General features: G+C 36.3%; 2 protein-coding genes across 3 annotated transcripts; one reads left to right on the plus strand and one right to left on the minus strand.

The window, feature by feature from the left end:
• Positions 1–4913: 4913 nt before the first annotated feature.
• Positions 4914–13810, minus strand: LOC148300811 (ubiquitin carboxyl-terminal hydrolase MINDY-3 homolog). 2 transcript variants are annotated; one of them, XM_088274292.1, is made up of 3 exons: positions 13745–13805; positions 13057–13476; positions 4914–6914 (listed from the first exon to the last, which is right to left on the minus strand). In XM_088274292.1, exons 2-3 carry the CDS (start codon positions 13451–13453, stop codon positions 5905–5907), a joined length of 1407 nt encoding a protein of 468 aa, XP_088130418.1. In that variant the 5' UTR covers positions 13454–13476; positions 13745–13805; the 3' UTR covers positions 4914–5904. The 2 variants fall into 2 exon arrangements, with proteins under 2 accessions (XP_088130418.1, XP_088130417.1); XM_088274291.1 differs by having other exon boundaries at positions 5425–6914; positions 13598–13810.
• Positions 13811–14894: 1084 nt separating this feature from the next.
• Positions 14895–17306, plus strand: LOC148300812 (uncharacterized). Its single transcript, XM_088274294.1, has 3 exons — positions 14895–15186; positions 15782–15878; positions 16847–17306. Exons 1-3 carry the CDS (start codon positions 15067–15069, stop codon positions 17077–17079), a joined length of 450 nt encoding a protein of 149 aa, XP_088130420.1. The 5' UTR covers positions 14895–15066; the 3' UTR covers positions 17080–17306.
• Positions 17307–19452: the final 2146 nt, after the last annotated feature.

The raw sequence follows: 19452 nt of genomic DNA on the forward strand, positions 1-19452 counted from the left end.
ATCAACCGGATCCACGCGGCTCGCATAACCGTATGTGTTTTCATAAAATATGCCCCATACGCGGCTGACATAACCGTATGTGTTTTTACATCGCTCCAAGTTTCGAACCTCAGTTCAACTTGGAGGGATTTTTTCATGGTGTGGAACTTTGGATAAAATAATATGTCAATCCTTGGCCTCATGACATCTGTTGAAATATCTGACTAATAATTTGTAACATCACAAGGATAAATAAAAGAACAGATCCCTGATTTTTCTTGCTGTCGGTAATTAGTCAGCGCCATAATCATGCCCTATATCTGTCTCACTCTCGACGCTATGCATCGCCAGTGGGTAAGAGTGACACACGATGCGTGCTTTGATTTATTTATGTTACGATCTTATTTGTTTATATTACGATATATTTCAAGAATAATGTGACACAAGTGTATTATAGAGTACCAAAAAAGTACAATGAATCCCATTGAACGTTTTTGTTTAGGAAAATAAATCGTTTCTTAATTAAATACACGATAAAAGTAATCATTTCAAAAACGATGAAATACCGCCGCGTACGGGCGTCTCTCAGGAACAAAGTTGACGCGGTTAAAAGGTTAATGAAAAATATACAGTAAAACCTCGATATAACGTACCACTATTTAACAAACTTCGGATATAAGGGACAAAAAGTCCATACAAATGTAATATTTTTTTTGTTAAATGTCTTGTTAACCAGTTAACTGCTTAAAGCGTCTTAAGACGCATAATTTTCTGTTCAATTCAATTCAATTAGTCCGTCATATCGAGGTTTTACTGTATTTCATCAGAAAATGTCTCAAACGCCACATCTTACGGCCGCAACAAGCTAATGAAGAGATGAACCGACCGATACACAGATGGAATGTATGGATCACACGTGTACTCAAGCAAGGTTATCATAATCTTAGCTTAGTTACTTTTCAAGCATATTGTCAACGTTACCTATTTTTATAACTTATAATAGCATTTTTGACATCTCAACACAGATGAAGAAGAATATGGAGGTCCGGATATTTACAAGGCTTATGACCTGCCATAGGCTGGTTAAAAGCTCCTACTTTAATAGGCTTGTCTGCAGGTAAAAAATACATCACAAACACCCAGACCAATTGGAAATAAATCTTTCTTGAATTTATTTTGCAATTGGCGGGAATCGAACCTGCGACGTCAGTTTCGCAGTTGAACGTCTTCCCAACTACGCCGCGGCGCCTGTCAAGTGATCACTTTACACATGTGCAACATTCACCATTCCACCCATGATTGACGACCACACTTTTTTGGATAACTCTTAGAATACCTGAACGTAAAGCGTCATGAGATTTATTATTTGATTTCAAGTGATCACTTCAACCAGTCCTGTTAATACCCAGATCTTCATATCCTTCTTAATCTGTGCTGAGATGTCAAAAAGAAGTGGAGAAACCCAGATTCGTGAACAAGGATTTGGACACATCCAAAATGTTGTAAATAAAAAAAAATAGGTTTGTTATAAAATCGATTTACAGTGGAACCTTTCATAACGAGTGATTCGCATAGCAAGCAAAAAAATTATGAAAAAGTAGCCCTCTTAATGAGTGACATTTTGTATAACAGTTACAGAGTACGGGCAAGTCCCTTTTTGTTGGGTAATATATCCAAAATAAAACAAGCTTTGTCGGATTGAATTCTACATTTATTTAAGTATTGTCCGCCTCCGTAGTGTAATGGTCAGCACGCTCGGCTACCGTTCTGGAGGTACCGGGTTCGATTCCCAAGGGGGGTAAAATAAATATAAGTGATTTTTTCACTGTAATATTTATTCAATATTACCATGGACTGGTACCTGAAGCGGAGGGCTGATCACCTTTCCTTCATGTGTAAACGATCAAGATAACACTGCGTTTATATGACGCAGTGCCCTATGCACCATTGGGGTGCGGATAAGGGTTTTATTATTATTATTATGATGAGATGCCTGAATGTATGAAGAATGAAAAGAGTCTGAAAGAATGTAAAAAATTAATTATTATTATTAAAAACAAAAAAATATAAGTGATTTTTTTCACTGTAATATTTATTCAATATTACCATGGACTGGTACCTGAAGCAGAGGGCTGATCACCTTTCCTTCATGTGTAAACGATCAAGATAACACTGCGTTTATATGACACAGTGCCCTATGCACCATTGGGGTGCGGATAAGGGTTTTATTATTATTATTATTATATGTTAATACGTGACACGTTTCGTCTTATTTAGACATTATCAAACACTCACATTTGTTTTTGATAATGTCATAGTGTTTGATAATGATGAGTGTTTGATAATGCCAAAGGACTTAGGACATTATCAAACACATAAATGGCTTAGGACATTATCAAATACATATCAAAAACATTGAGTGTTTGATAATGTCCTAAGAAGACGAAACGCGTCACGTATTAACATGTACATAAATAAATGTAGAATTCAATCCAACAAACCTTGTTTTATTTTGGATATATTACCCAACAATTCAATATGGAATTCTACCAACTGTCTGCAGTTACAATAAATAAGTCCCATTTTTACAATATTCACTTCCGCGTCAGTAAAACCAAACAAATGTTTCGTTTAGCGATTAAGATTCTGGAACGAATTATGCTCATTATGAGAGGTTCCACTGTATATATATATCTTACATACGAAACCAGTCAACATAACGTGGGTGTACTGGCAAAAAACGTTAACTCAAAAATATGCAATTGTGACTTAATGATGTATACTACAATGTTTACAACATTCTATAAACTGGCAAAATACACTAAGTAGTTTGAAATGTCATATATCGCTCACTCCTTTCAAGAACGTCATATATCAAAAATCGTCAATTTTGAGCTGTGCATGTTTTCGGAATGCCCTGAAAATGTACTATATCCCAGCAAAAGCGGCATATTTTTAACTTAATATTTACCCGCTCCAGGGTAGAAAGTGATGTTTTTGCATTTTGAAGAAAATGTACTGTTCAACAATTTTTTTAAAATATACTAAATATTTTTCAAATGGAGAAAAAACCTTCAGGTTTTTCCTAAAAAGATCTGTTTGACAGTAAAAAGTTCAATAAGTGGCTTGATATTTATTATTAAAACATTGTATTATATTTTTAAACTTTAAAAACGTTCTCCTGAAAAATCAAGTTTTTTGATTTATGACGTTCTTGAAAGGAGTGAGCGATATATGCGGTTTTAAAAGTAAATTCAACTTTAAGTTTAATAGCGGGTATTTTCTTCTATCGCCTCCCTAGTGTAATGGTCGGCACGCCCAGCTACCGTTCTGGAGGTCCCGGGTTCGATTCCCAAGGGGGGTAAAATAAATACAAGTGATTTTTTCACTCTAATATTTATTCAATATTACTCTGGACTGGTAACTGAAGCGGAGGGCTGATCACCTTTCCCTCGTGTGTTAGCGATCAAGATGACACTATGTTTATATAATGCAGTGCCCTATGCACCATTCGGGTGTGGATAAGGGTGTGAATAGAATTGAATTTTCTTCAGGCTAAAAGCTTTAAATAATAGGGATTATTCAAACGGGGATTTTAGAGTTAACGTTATTTTCCAGTATACCCACGATATATAGCATTTTGATAATTAAGTGTTTTTTTAAGCAATTAAACGAAAAATTACATGATTAGTGTTTCAGATATTTCAATTATAAACTATTTTTATATTTGTAATGTCAATTTTTTTTTAAATAACAGGGATTTTAGAGTAGACATTTTTTGCCAGTATACCAGCGAAATATAGCAATTTGATAATAAGGTGTTTTTTCAAGCAATTAAAAGAAAAATTACATGATTATTGTTTCAAATATTTCAATTATAAACTATTTTTTTTTTTGCAATGTTAAAAATCAAGGATATTTAAGGTTACTGGGTTACGGATTCAAGGCAGAAGTAACGGGAAAACATGAAATAATACAAGGTGTGCAGAGCCGGGAGGAGGTCACCGGAGTCCGCCCGTTTTCACAATACACTTTGGAGATTCTCAACAAGGATCGATAATACTCTAGTTCCGATGCTGCCAATGTATCCTGTACCGATATTTCGTAAAAAATAATAATTTTACACTATGTTCAACCAATTTCAGTCTCTTCCCAATCTCTTGAAGCCCGCAGCTTTATCGTTTCACACACACGGAAACCTTGCGTGATTTAAATCTTGTAAAAACACCACTCCACACTCGTTTTAAACCAAATTAGACCGTACAAATCAAATGCGACCTCATCTGAATCACACATTGAGTACAAAAAACCGACCAGTTGGCTTTTTGATGGAAAACTAACGACCAAACGCAGATTAAAACATTTTTTTTTGACATCTCATCAAAGATGAAGAAGAATATGGAAGTCTGGGTAGACGGGGCTGACGACCGTCATAGGCTGGTTTAAGTGATAACTTTATGATACACATGTAACATTCGCCAATTTTTATGTATTCATTTTAAATCAAACACAGATTTTTTGAGTCTACTAAATTGTATTTTATTAACAAAAACATAAAAAAATTATATTGTGACAATTGCTTCGCCTTATTAGGGCATTATCAGTGTTTGATTTAAAATTAATACGTAAATTAAAATGGAGTTCTACAAATTAAACGCCAAATCAATAAATGAATTCACCAATTCTACCCATTATTCCATATTCTTCTTCATCTTTGATGAAATGTCAAAAAATAATACAAAAATAACTCCTATAATTGGAGATAAGCCAGATTTGTGAACAAGTATTTGGACACACTCATGATGTTGTCTGTTTTTCTACTTGGCGTACTGATTTTTTTATCCTACGTACATCCTACTATGTATGGTCAGCGCGCTCGGCTACCGTTCTGGAAGTCCCGGGTTCGATTCCCAAGGAGGGATAAAATAAAGTGATTTTTTTACTCTAATATTTATTCAATATTACCCTGGACTGGTACCTAGAGGAGGGCCGATCACCTTTCCTTGATGTGTTAACTATCAAGAAAACACTGCGTTTATATTATGCAGTGCCCTATGCACCATTGGGGTGCGGATAAGGGTTTGAAGAACAACGCACTGGAAATAATTCTCAAAATTACTTAAATCGTATAATATCAACACACTGTTGTCAGGCTGTTTTTTCATCAACCCTGACCCGAATTATACTCTGCTAGTCTGCCGCCCGACCCTCAGTATACTAATCACAAGTAACTACAGTATACTAATCACAAGAAAATAGCATTGTGGGTTCGATTCTCGCCAAGTGCTGAATGAATTCAAGAAAGATTTATTTTCAATCGGTCTGGGTGTTTGTGATGTATTTTTCACATTTACCTTCCCTATCCTTACTATCCTACCTGCGGACAATCTTCTAAAAGTAGAGGCTTTACGGGTTATTCCTTAAAAAAAACAAACGTAAATATATAAATTTGTTTATTTATTTTTAATTAATGTTTTACTTAGTGTTTGAAAATGATGCGGAATGCATCGAAACACGTGTCACGGTAGATTTTAAGAAATAGTGGTATTTACTAAGTAAAAAATTAATTAAAAATTGATAGATTGTACCACAAAGTGACTGTCGAATCAATTAATGGAATTGTATATTTATGTTTGAATCCAGTTGGGGCAGAATGGAGACCGCAATCTGACTTCATAATTTGATTTAAAACAAAGTAGTGTGAAGTGATGCAATGGAGAAAAAAATCACAAGGTTAGCGGTTTAAATATTGATAAGATTGTCGTCTTTTATTCAATCCACATTTCGTCCGCCATCGCGAGATCAGAAGCACCGTTCGTCCGAGTGTCCGCTCAAATTTGGAAAGTTACAACAAAAATATATATATATAATATAATGGGGATCGTTAAATTAGTCGAGAATGTATGTACAGTGTCGGGGGGGCCGTCAGTTGAGGGAGGGGGGCTTCCCGCCCTGCCAGCTCACCTCCAGCCCGGGCCACTTGGTCTGCAGGCACGTGAGCATGGGGTCCTCGCAGCACGCGCGCAGGTCCCCCTCCAGCCGGACCGCGCTGCCCGCACGGAACGCCACCTCTCCGCCGGGGTTGGACCGCGCCAGCCCATTATAATGGAACAGCGCAAAAGTGTCTGGCGTCGATCGCTGCTGCCCCGAGAAGAACTCCTCCATGAACGCGTTGAGAAGAATTATCCCGAGGTTTTCCGAGTCTAGTTTCTTGCGCATTATGTCTGCGTACTCGGGGTCGCTCACGAGGTCCACGGCGCACAGCAGGTCTTGCAAGAGAGCGCTCTGGATGAAGTTGTTCCCGTCCGGATCGAATGAGCGGAATATCCGCCGGGCGGACTCTGCCGCGGTTTCAGGCGACACTAGTTTTTTCTCGAAACTAAACAGCACCGTTAGATGGGTCTCGGAGCCCATGACCCAGACAGGATGCTTCGGGTTCTTATAGAAAGATCCGACGGTGCAGTACTGCATGTGTTCCATGACCGTAATGAAGCCGACGTCAGGTTGGCGATCGATCCCCGAAAGGCGTAGACCGCCGACTCTTTGCTCATGGTCCCATACGTGGCCCACAGCGCGGCCTGTTAGCATGAGGTTGATAAGACCTTGCGAGCCGTAGCCGTAAGTACCGTGAATAAGAGGATCCGATAGATCAGACAGCTCCCGCTTGACATTCTCGACCCCCTTGGACAAGATGGCCGAATACAGTAGCAGCAGGACTCCGTACTGGTCGCTGAGCACTCGGAAGTTGGAGCTGTAGAATCGCTCGACGTCGTGGATGCCGCCCGGGAAGTCCTCGGCGTGCAGGCGCTCGTGGAAGGAGTCCGAGTGCAGCGCGCCCGGCGGGGGCCCGGGGGAGGCGGGCCCGGGGGACGGGGGCTCCTCCCCCGCGTCCTCGGAGGAGCAGCCCTCCTCGGCGGGGCACGGCCTCAGCAGCGCTGTTATTTCAGATTAGTTAGCAAACATATTTTTTAATTTTTTATTTATTTAATATAGTTACATTTTTAAAAATACAATTTGATACAATTATTCATACGGCAAACTTATAATTTTAGTTTCGCTATGCCTCTCTAAAAGAGACTGAGCTCTTCGGCTGTCCAAATTTAAAACACAGTAAGGGACATTTTTTTTTGTAGTACGTTTTTTTTGCATTTTTGGACTAAGTAGAGTCTACTTAATCTATAAATGCAAAAAAAACGTACTACAAAAAAAATGTCTCTTACTGTGTTTTAAATTTGGACAGCCGTCTTGTGCTTGGAGAGGGACTTACACTCAAGGTTTTTTTTTCAATGGTATAATATGTTTTGAATATTTATTTTGTGGATCATATTGATATATTATTTTGAGAAATAAAAAGATTTTGTTTTTTGATCCACTCACATTTTTATTAACAACCAACTAGTTTCGGCAACAACCTGTTGCCTTTATGGTTTCTAGTTGAATACCAATTTAATTTAACAGAAGGGAAGCAAGATGAAAGCGGATTACTTTTAACACAAATTTATTCAGTTCTATAAAATTACAATCAAGAAATCCTTAAGAATAATCGCGTGATTCTAATATGAGAACAGTTGAAATACGTGTCGATCAGAGGACGGGCGGTGACGAAATGTGACGGGCCAGTTTCAGCTCGTTGCGGGCTCAGTAGGGCGTTCGGTTATTCACTCGGTTCGAGTTGCCATAGATGTGTGGGTTGCCACACCCTCTTCAGGGATTAATTAATTAATTAATTAAGTCATAAATATGATCATCCACTACTTAGTAGTGGATGCTACCCAACGAATAGGCACACTCGAGTGGCAATGGGCAGGACATATCTGTCGAAGAGACGACGGTCGATGGAGAAGAAAAGTATTGGAATGGCGCCCAAGAACTGGCAAACGAAGCATCGGCCGACCCCCTGCAAGATGGACTGACGATATAAGAAGAATAGCGGGAGTGACCTGGATGCGGAAGGCGGAGGATCGAAGAGGATGGAGACTCATGCGGGAGGCCTACGTTCAACAGTGGACGGACACAGGCTGATGATGAAATATGATCATAAGTGAATAAAAAAACAAAGTCTTTTTATTTCTCAAAATAATATAATGGTATAATAGTTTCTCTTATATATTTTTTTTAAAGATATTCATGTAATGGGCATATATTTACATAGTATAAGGTAATTTTTAGAAGCAAGGCCATGTTGGATTGAATATGATTCATAATGATTGAAAATTATTAACGACCATACAAAACGTTGCGTCTGGAAGATGCCTAATATAGAAATAATTTTTTTTTTAAAATGGGTATTGATGTACTGACAATTTTGAAATTTCTAGTTATTCAAAGTTAGATGTCTAATGTGAACTTTTCAGATTAATTTATGTATTAATTTTAAATCAAACACACATTTTTTGAGTCTACTAAGTTGTATTTTATTAACCGGATCCACGCGGCTCGCATAACCGTATGTGTTTTCACAAAACATTCCCCGTACGCGGCTGACATAACCGTATGTGTTTTTACTTTGCTCCAAGTTTCGAACCTCAGTTCAACTTGGAGGGATTTTTTCATGGTGTGGAACTTTGGATAAAATAATATGTCAATCCTCGGCCTTATGACATCTGTTGAAATATCTGACTAATAATTTGTAACATCACAAGGATAAATAAAAGAACAGATCCCTGATTTTTCTTGCGGTCGGTAATTAGTTCAGGCCATAATCATGCCCTATATCTGTCTCTCTCTCGACGCTACGCATCGCCAGTGGGTAAAAGTGACACGCGATGCATGCTTTGATTTATTTATGTTACGATCTTATTTGTTTATATTACGATATATTTCAAGAATTATGTGACACAAGTGTATTATAGAGTACCAAAAAGGCACAATGAATCCCATTGAACGTTTTTGTTTAGGAAAATAAATCGTTTCTTAACTAAATACATGATAAAAGTAATCATTTAAAAAACGGCGAAATACCGCCGCGCACGGGCGTCTCTCAGGAACAAAGTTAACGCGGTTAAAGGGTTAACAAAAACACATAAAAAATTAATATTGTGACAATTGTTTCGCCTAGTTATGGCATTTTCAAACGAAGACATTCGTTTGAAAATGTCTACAAATTAAACGCCAAATCAATAAATATTTTTAGATTATTTTGAATATGTGATCTTATTAGTAATTACCAACTATAACCTGACGCTTTAAAGATCTATTTTTATTTTGCATGTTAAAAATCTGTAAAAACAAACAATTTTAAATTTTTTCATTGTGACCCCCCTGGGAATCAAACCCGGGAATTCTAGCATACCAAATATGATAGCTTTCTCAATATTATTAATATTTAAAGCATTTACTTTGTGGTTAGTCATTTTTACGTACTTTATTTTTTTACAAAAATGTTAATAATATTAGTATATAACCATTTAAATAGATTTAAAATTAAAAAAAATTGTAAAAAAAATAAATAATAGCACTGATATGACACATTGAACGATCCAAACTAATAAAATCCAAGAAGAATATCGTAATAATAATAATAATAAATTTTGATTATTTATATATTTTTATTTATTTATTTATTTTTCATAATACATAATAATAATATTAAACCCTTATCCGCACCCCAATGGTGCATAGGGCACTGCGTCATATAAACGCTTGATCGTTTACACATGAAGGAAAGGTGATCAACCCTCCGCTTCAGGTACCAGTCCAGGGTAATATTGAATAAATATTACAGTGAAAAAATCACTTATATTTATTTTACCCCCCCTGAAAATCGAACCCGGGACCTCCAGAACGGTAGCCGAGCGTGCTGACCATTACACTACGGAGGCGGACATAGTACATAGTATTCATTTCATATATACATTTATTATATGTATTACGGCTCTTAAGGCATGGCCTGTGTTGAGCCGAATAGTAACATGAATAGCCGAATACTAATATAGCGTCATTTTCGTAAAAAAACTACCTCAAGGGCGCTTAATCAAATCGCAAATAGAGTAGTAATCTGCCAGTAATTGATTTCTATGTGTGGTTTTGCTCCATACATGGAAATTGATTTCTATGTATGGTTTTATCGGCTAGATACCCTCCTTACGCTTAGTACAGCAGAATAACTAGACTAACTGACTAACTAACCATCAAACCGCTTCCCCTCAGCGGTAGGCGGAGAGAATAGAACGCCACACCACTCTGTATTTGCAAACATTCTTCGCCTCTTCCACGTTCATGCATCTCCTCATACATACCCGCCGATTATTTCCACTTCTAACCTGACCGCTTTCAAGTATTTGGCATACTTGATCGTGCCAAGTCTTTCTCGGTCTTCCTCTGCTCCGTTTTCCAACTACATTCGCCTCATAAATTTGTTTTACCGTTCCTTCCACACTCATTTGTTCCGCATGACCAAACCATCTCAACGCACCTTTCTTAATTTTATCGATAATGCTTATCTCCACTTTGCATTCCTTCCTTATTTCATCATTCAAACATCTATCAAACATCGTTTTGCCACACATTCGTCTGAGGGATCGCATTGCTGTGATATACAAAACAAATATACATATCTAACCTTCACATTAAAATGACAAAATTGAGATCAAACTTGTGATTACACATTACGATCAAATAAATCACAACGATCACATTCGTCTGAGAGATCGCATTCTGACTGCATTCAGTCTACTTTCATCCTTCTTTTGCCAACTCTATGCTTCACTTCCATACATTAGGTTGGAAAAAGGACTCTATTGTGTATTGCCAGGATAGCTTTAGCTTAGGGTCAGGAGTCGTAATAATCGTCGGGTATGTATGAGGAGATGCATGAATGTAGAAGAGGCAAAGAATGTTTGCAAAGACAGAGTGGTGTGGCGTTCGATTCTCACTGCCTACCCCTGCGGTGAAGCGGCGTGATGGTTAGTTAGTTAGTTAGTTAGCTTTAGCTTTAACACATTGACTGCCATGGAATTTTTCACAATTCCAGTCTATAGAGCCAAATTGATTAAATTATGTTGTATTATCAACCCTGATCTCCTAAATCAAATAAAGCTTAGCGTGCGTCGAAGAGCTACTAGGCTAAAATCTATATTCGCAGTATTTGTACATAATGCAAACTATGCCATGTTCTCTCCGATTCCGCGGCTTCACATGTTAGCCAATGCTTTTGAAAGTATAGATTTATTTTATATATTGTTATCTTGAAGTCTGTACTTTCTCAGCATTTCTTCTCCATGTTATAATGGATAAATTTAAACGTTGTATTTCACTCTCTCTCGCTGCTCGCTGATAGTGTGTGACGGAGACGAGTATTTACCAGTGCTTACTATTTGTTATTTTATTATTATTTTATTTTTAAGACTTTTTGTTTCTCTGTTAGTGTATTCATTAGTGTATTTTTATATTAGATACTGTATATATCGCTCACTCCTTTCAAGAACGTCATAAATCAAAATTCGTCAATTTTCAGTTGTGCATGTTTTCGGAATGCCCAGAAAATGTACTATATCCCAGCAAAAGCGGTATATTTTTAACTTAATATTTACCCGCTACAGGGCAGAAAGTGCTGTTTTTGCATTTTGAAGAAAAGGTATTGTTAAACTATTTTTTTAAACATACTAAATATTTTTCAAATGGAGAAAAAACCTTCAGGTTTTACCTAAAAAGATCTGTTGCACAGTAAAAAGTTCAAAAAGTGGCTTGATATTTATTTTAAATACATTGTATTATATTTTTAAACTTTAAAAACGATCTCCTGAAAAATCATGTTATTTGATATATGACGTTGTTGAAAGGAGTGAGCGATATGTATTTTGTTAAAGGCATTAGCGGTTCAATAAATAAATAAATAAATTATTAAAAACTTTAATAATGTCACAGTGCATAGTAATAATTTAATGATAAAACTATGTATTTTCTGTTAATTTAAGCAAAAATTGATTTTTTTATTTTCTTTGCTCAGGCCATCTACAGTAAACCCTTTTATAACGTTGAGATAGGTACTGCGTTTATCAATGAGAATGTTGTAGAGCGTTAATGTTTTTAAATTGTATTTTAATTTGAAATGACTCATTTCAGCCTTTTCCGCTGGTCAAAATTTACATTTTTACAAATACAATTTAAAAAATTAAGCACTTATAAAATTTCCTCTGATAATGAGGTACCTATCTCAACATGTTATAGGGGGTTTTACTGTTTTCATTTTTACACTGTTATGTTACGAGTTTTCTTGTAGCTATACAAATCGTGATAATGAAGGGACGAGGTAACTCGTAGTAGGCTTCTTGTACAAGTAAACAACATACATAAGTATATTTATGTATTAATTTTAAATCAAACACAGATTTTTGAGTCTACTAAGTTGTATTTTATTAACAAAAATCACATAAAAAATTATATTGTGACAATTGTTTCGCCTTGTTAGGGCATTATCAAACGAATGACATTCGTTTGATAATGCCATAACAAGGCGAAACAATTGTCACAATATAATTTTTTATGTGATTTTTGTTAATAAAATACAACTTAGTAGACTCAAAAAATCTGTGTTTGATTTAAAATTAATACATAAATTAAAATGGAGTTCTACAAATTAAACGCCAAGTCAATAAATAAATTCATAAGTATATCTCGTAGTTGGCAGTCAACGTGTTAAACATAAGAATAAATAATTGTTATATATATACTGATAATGTCACCATGGACATATTTAATGATGGCACGGAGAAATACAAGAGGTGTATTACCAGATTGGTGAAATCAATTTCAAATTGATTTCTCTTGAGCCTTGAATTTTGTACCTTATGTAGCGTAGTTTAATTTCACTTTTAATTTTTACTTCTAACTTTTATTTGTATTTTTCTTATTTCATTACTTTTAATTGTTATTAGCCTTTTTTTACAACCAAATTTCTATTCTGTATATATGTGTTTAACCTGCACCTTTACTGTTTCTGTAACTTGTTGTGTTCTCATCTAATTGATGAAAAACATTCCAACAATTTGTATTGCACTGTATTTCATTTATTTTAATATGTTTTTCATTGTTTGTGAACCATTATTAATAAATAAAATAAAAATAAAATAATTATACCTATGCGGAACTTCTGTGGACTGCACTGCGCCAGAACATTACAAATTGCACGCACTAGTAAAGAATTACACTTTTCCGGAGTCAAGTCTTGGAACCCATGCCCCGGGGTCTCTGCCAGGAGTATCTTGAGGAGGAACGCCTGTACGGGGGCGATGGCGGCGCACGGGCCCCCCTCGTCCTGCACCAGAGCGCTGGGCTCGGCCCTGCTGAAGCGGAAGCCCTGCGACCATCTCCGAAAGACGTCCTCCTTGATGGCGTCGCCCCACAGCAGCCTTCTGACTCCCGCTATGTCCGACTCGCCCTGGCCGACGTCCGTCTCGCCCATGGCGCGCTTCTTACTCTCGAGGGAGCTGCTATTATTACCGGATCGGGCTTGTAGGGGACTTATCATAGGCATATCTTCGCAACTGCCGAACTTATCTGCAAAGGTCCTTCAACATTAACACCGAAAATACTCAGCGTGCAAACAATAAAAACTATCGCGGGCGCCGCGATCGAGTCGCTCTATATAAAGATAGAATGAATATAATAGAAACCCAACCTTTCATTTATTGGAAAACAATGTAAAGCGCTTCGCTCGGACGCGAGAGGGCCGCTGTCGACCAAACGGCGAAACGAAAGGAAGAACATCTATAGTAGTGGAATTTAGTGTTTTTATTCGTTTCTATTGTTCAAATATTCAACTTACAATACAAAAATACGCTCACAAAAACGTCACTGAGCACGGAAAAGGAGGCGCCATTCTTATTTACCCCCTCTTTTATGATCAATGTTGCAATATGAAATATTTTCAAATAGTGGTTCCTATAGAATTACGTAATAAAATGCAATAAATAAAAATATACTATGCTTCTTTTGACCCATATCTGTACACGATGACGCATAGGGTATTGCATCAAACCATCGCAATGTTAGCTGGATTGTTAATTATGAAGACAGTGTGATCAATCTAATGTTTTAGGCATTCCAGAACAATATTCAATAAACACTGCTGTAAAAATATTTTATACATATTTTTTGACCCCCCTGGAAATCGATTCCTGGATCATTAGTTCGGTAGCCAAATACACTTACTACTTCATTTCGGATAATCATTATGTATAATTATTTATGAATAAGTGTCTGGCTTAGAATGGGATTTCCCTCGTTTGGTAGTAATATTAAGATAAACAGTAATATTAAGAATTTTACCATATAAAGATCATTCAATTTCATTTTCATTTATTTTTATTAAATAAGTAGGCTTCAATTAATTGTTATATTTTCAGCGGTTGATATGTATAAATATATATTTAAAAATGTTTTATTTATATATTTTTCAAATTACACTAATTGACCTTATCTTCATCATTATATTTTAGATCTGGAGTATCCTTGAACATATATTAACAAAGTGTAATCATACAATTAACATACTCTAGTACTCGCAAGATAAAATAATTCATTTAAATTTAACTTTCTTTTTAGAGTTCTTTACGGTGGTGGTGGACATGTGGAGCGAATGGATAGCGAGAGAATGACTAAGAAAATATATGTGGCGAATATGAGAGGGAAAACAGAACGAGGACGACCAAAATAAAGACTTGGCACGATCAGATCAATCAGAACCTAAAATCTGGCGGTGTCAAAAGTTTGGAGGGCATGTATGACTAGATATATGGATGTGAAGGAGGCGAAGAGTGTATGTCAGGACAGACGAGTGTGGCGTTCTATCCTTTCTGCCTACCCCTGCGGGGAAACAGCGTGATGGGAGTAGTAGTAGTAGAAGTCAAAATGTAACATCACGCCCCGTTAATTCAAAATTATATTTTTTAGCCATTATGGTAACATTTCAAACCACAAACAATCCTTTGTCAAGAAAACGAAGACGTTTGTTTGTGGTTGTCAAAAGTTGTTATTAATTTGAAAAGTCGCGTAAAAACTAGAATTGACGAAGAGCATTACGCGTTTTAATTGCAAGTTAGACTTGTTAACATTTAGGTATATATAAGTATTTAAAAATAAATAAAAATGAATTTGGACTTCCCTAGTCTCACGCCAAGGATAGTGGATTCAAGGTGGTTCACTGCCGACACTCCGTGTGATGAAGAAGTCGAGGTTGCAGCCATAGAACAAAAATTTCAACTATGGGTAAATATGCCTTGTAAATATCATGATTTTTATTTTTATTTTAAAAAAAAGGACAACTATTTGTGTTTTTATTATTTACACAAATATTTCAAATTCATACTATTTCTGTGAGCATAAGCAGCTCATTATTAGAAATAGGTATCAAATTGTGGTAGAGTGGGCTCTAACCGAGAAACTCTGATTTAAGAGTCCAGACACTAACCACGGGACCACAGCCTGACACTTTTATGCACTGGTCAATTTGTGAATATCACATTTAAACCAACTAACTAATCATCCTGCTTCTCCGCAGGGGTAGGCAGAGATAATAGAACGCCACAACACTCTGTCTTTGTAAACTTTTTCCGCCTCTTTCACATTCATGCATCTCCTCATACATACCCGCCGATTATTTCGACTCCTGACCTGACCACTTTCAAGTATTTAACATACCTGATCACATCAAGTTTTTCTCGGTCTTCCTCTGCTCCTTTTACCAACGACATTCGCTTCATAAATTTGTTTCACCGTTCTTTTCTCACTCATTCGTTCCACATGTTAAAACAAAAAGACCTAGTTTACAATACTAACTTGATTAAATCTGTTTTTATTTCAGCTGACATCCGTGGGTCAAAGATATATCAATATAAACCCGCTGGGAAAAATAGCCCCTGAACCGATGGAAGAAGAGGCTGAAACTGACGAAGAAGAAGGTTTGTATTTATTTTTTGACATCTCATCAAAGATGAAGAAGAATATGGAAGTCTGGGCATTTACGGGGCTGACGACCGTCATCGGCTGGTTTAAGTGGCCACTTTACACACGTGTAACATTCACCAATTCTACCCATTATTGACAACCACACTACTCAAATTCTTGGAAGTTCTATATATATGAACCAATTTAGAAACCTTGTTCTTGAATCACTAGAACTTCACTAGAGACATCTATTGGTGAGATGTAAAGAAGCTTTTTTACTAAGCAGAAACTCTTATATTAGTATGTGAGGTCTGAATCCCGTATTATAATCACACACATGAAAAACGCCAGAAAATACCATTTTCATTTTTATTATTTTTTTAAGCTTATAATTTGACCAGATAATTCATTTACAACATTTTGAGTGTGTCCAAATACTTATTCACAAAATCTGGATAATCCAGGTTTGTATTTCTTTATTTGACTCGTTTAGCTCTGTGACCTGCGGGTCCGGCACAAATATCTCCGACTCTGCGTATTCGTTTGAACAATCGTTTTCAAGCGTGAACTTTATGAACCTTTCCCTTAAGGTGGAGACTGACCGGAGCATTTCGTCGTAACGTACCACGTTACGATGCGAGCATTCAGGCAGTCAGTACAGCGAGCCGAGCGCTCCATCCATAGTTTCGGATGCTCGCTGATGCTCGCCGTCAGCGATGTTACGACGTTATGTTACGACGAAATGCTCCGGTCAGTCTCCACCTATATGGTGCTAAAAAACTTCTGCGTGCATATGATATGTATTTTGTACACCATATTAAAATGCGATTTGAAAATGGGAAATCACCAGGATTGATCAGCTTTCCTTCATATAATAAGCTATCAAATTAACATTTCATCAATTTGATGCAGTGCCCTATACACAGAATCAGTAGTTGTGTGTAAAAAAATAGAAATATCAATTCATTTTTATGTTTGTCAGGTAATGATGATTCCGAGGATACGGAAGACACGCACGATGATGAAGACGATGAGGAGATAGTCTACACTCCGGGGCCTGAGGGCGCCCCGGGCATGTTCGTGTCCGCGCGGCACAGCAACGCGGACGGGGAGGGGGGCGCCGGGCTCAACGGGGGCAACAACAACAACGACGTCGTGATGAACGACAGCAACGCAAACAGCGACAGGCCCAACCTGGGAATGGGGCCGCTCTAGCGATGAAATAAAAACATGTAACAATGGATCAATCTCATGATGTGTTATTGGCTAATAAAGGAGTTTTCCGAAGTTGGATTCTTCTACACCTTTAGCAATAGTATTCTTGCTTATTTTCTATTTTTGTTAATGTATACGATTTAAATTTAAGTTTGTAATGTGTATATTATCTATAAATAAATCAATTGAAATTGAAAATTAAATTAAAATGAAAAATCACAAGACTATCGGTGACATTCTTATTGAAATCTGTAGACACCTAAGGGAGATATGAAGGTTTAAACTTAAGATATTTTGATAAAACGAAAAACGGACTTCGCTATACTAATATGCAAAGGTTAATAGCCGCAAGTTAAAAACAGTAGTTTTGAGATAAACGCATTTATAGTAAACTTAAAATGATGCTTTTCGCCAATACATGTATCAAATGAACACTTCTTCATCTTTGATGAGATGTCAAAAAATAAAATAACTTAAAATAATACTTTTTGCCAAAACATGTATCAAATTAATACAATTTTGCGGCTACTTGGATATTGGATATCTCAGTAAAGAAAAGAGATATAGCAAAATCTGTGACTGTATATGATAGAGACCAGTTATAAGAATGCTTTGAGCCGTGTTACGCTAAACAGTTGCAACTTGAGTTACGGCTAGTTGCCTTTACACATTAGTATACGTCATCAAATTTTACGTCATCGTTACGGTTTGTTATGGGGCGTATCCCTTTATTTATCTGCTTTATAGAGCTGTAATAGTACCTAATAGTGTGGATTCATTTATGTAACGTCATTCGTTAGTAACTTACGAAAAAAACGTTTTTACGAAGGTGAATTTCGCAATAGAAAATGATGGATGAGAAAATATTGATTATATCGGCTGTTATAAACACAAAACTAGTCTTACACAATCCTTTGTAGGTTGAGAATGTTAAATGAGATATTCCTCCCGAGTGATAATACCCTATTGTTATGAATTAAGTACATTAGTGTTTTTCAACCTTAAAATATTAGTGTCGGGTTATGGTCCCATGGTTAGTGTCGCGGACTCTTAAGTCAGAGTTTCTCAGTTCGAATCCAGTCTACCACAATTTGATACCTATTTTTAAATAATGAGCCGCTTAGGCTCACAGAAATATGTAGTATGAAATTGAAATATTTGTGCATATCGTAGTCGTACAGGAGAAAGTGACCAACTACCAAAACGTAAAATGTTCAGGTAATTTAAGTCACTTTTGCTTGGCAAGAAAATAAACACCAATGCAGTTAGTCATTTTTAACTAGTCAATATATTATACTTCCAAGTTTTAAATCCTTTGGGATGTTTTTCAGGGCAATATTAAGCTAGTAAGATATCAAATAGTCAATGATCACGTTTTTGTAAAACAATGCACTTGGTCACTTTTTCCTGTATGACTACGATATAATAAAAACACAAATATTTCTCTTTATATTTAAAAAAAAACCTATCATAATGCGACACTTACTTACACAAGGACAGCGGCTAAAACATTCTGCCACGCGGAGCCAGTGAAAATAGACATTCTGTTATAGTAAAATATTGTCTATGTTCCCACTGATAAAAAATAAAAATAAGATATTATTTTTTGACATCTCATCAAAGATGAAGAAGAATATGGAAGTCTGGGCATTTACGGGGCTTACGACCGTCATAGGCTGGTTTGAGTGATCACTTTACACACGTGTAACATTCACCAATTCTACCCATTATTGACAACCACACTACTCAAATTCTTGGAAGTTTTATATATATGAACCAATTTAGAAACTTTGTTCTTGAATCACTAGAACTTCACTAGAGACATCTATTGGTGAGATGTAAAGAAGCTTTTTTATTAAGCAGAAACTCTTATATTAGTATGTGAGATCCGAATCCTGGATTATAATCACACACATGAGAAACGCCAGAAAATACCATTTTCATTTTTATTATTAAGCTTATAATTTGACCAGATAATTTATTTACAACATTTTGAGTGTGTCCAAATACTTGTTCAAAAAATCTGGATTGTCTCCAATTACAGGAGTTATTTTCATATTATTTTTTGACATCTCATCAAAGATGAAGAAGAATATGGAAGTCTGGGCATTTACATCTCACCAATAGATGTCTCTAGTGAAGTTCTAGTGATTCAAGAACAAAGTTTCTAAATTGGTTCATATATATAAAACTTCCAAGAATTTGAGTAGTGTGGTTGTCAATAATGGGTAGAATTGGTGAATGTTACACGTGTGTAAAGTGATCACTCAAACCAGCCTATGACGGTCGTAAGCCCCGTAAATGCCCAGACTTCCATATTCTTCTTCATCTTTGATGAGATGTCAAAAAATAATATGAAAATAACTCCTGTAA

Source organism: Brachycentrus maculatus, unplaced genomic scaffold, assembly GCF_059751285.1.
Source record: "Brachycentrus maculatus isolate JH-2025_06_01 unplaced genomic scaffold, ASM5975128v1 h1tg000653l, whole genome shotgun sequence".
NCBI lineage: Eukaryota > Metazoa > Arthropoda > Insecta > Trichoptera > Brachycentridae > Brachycentrus > Brachycentrus maculatus.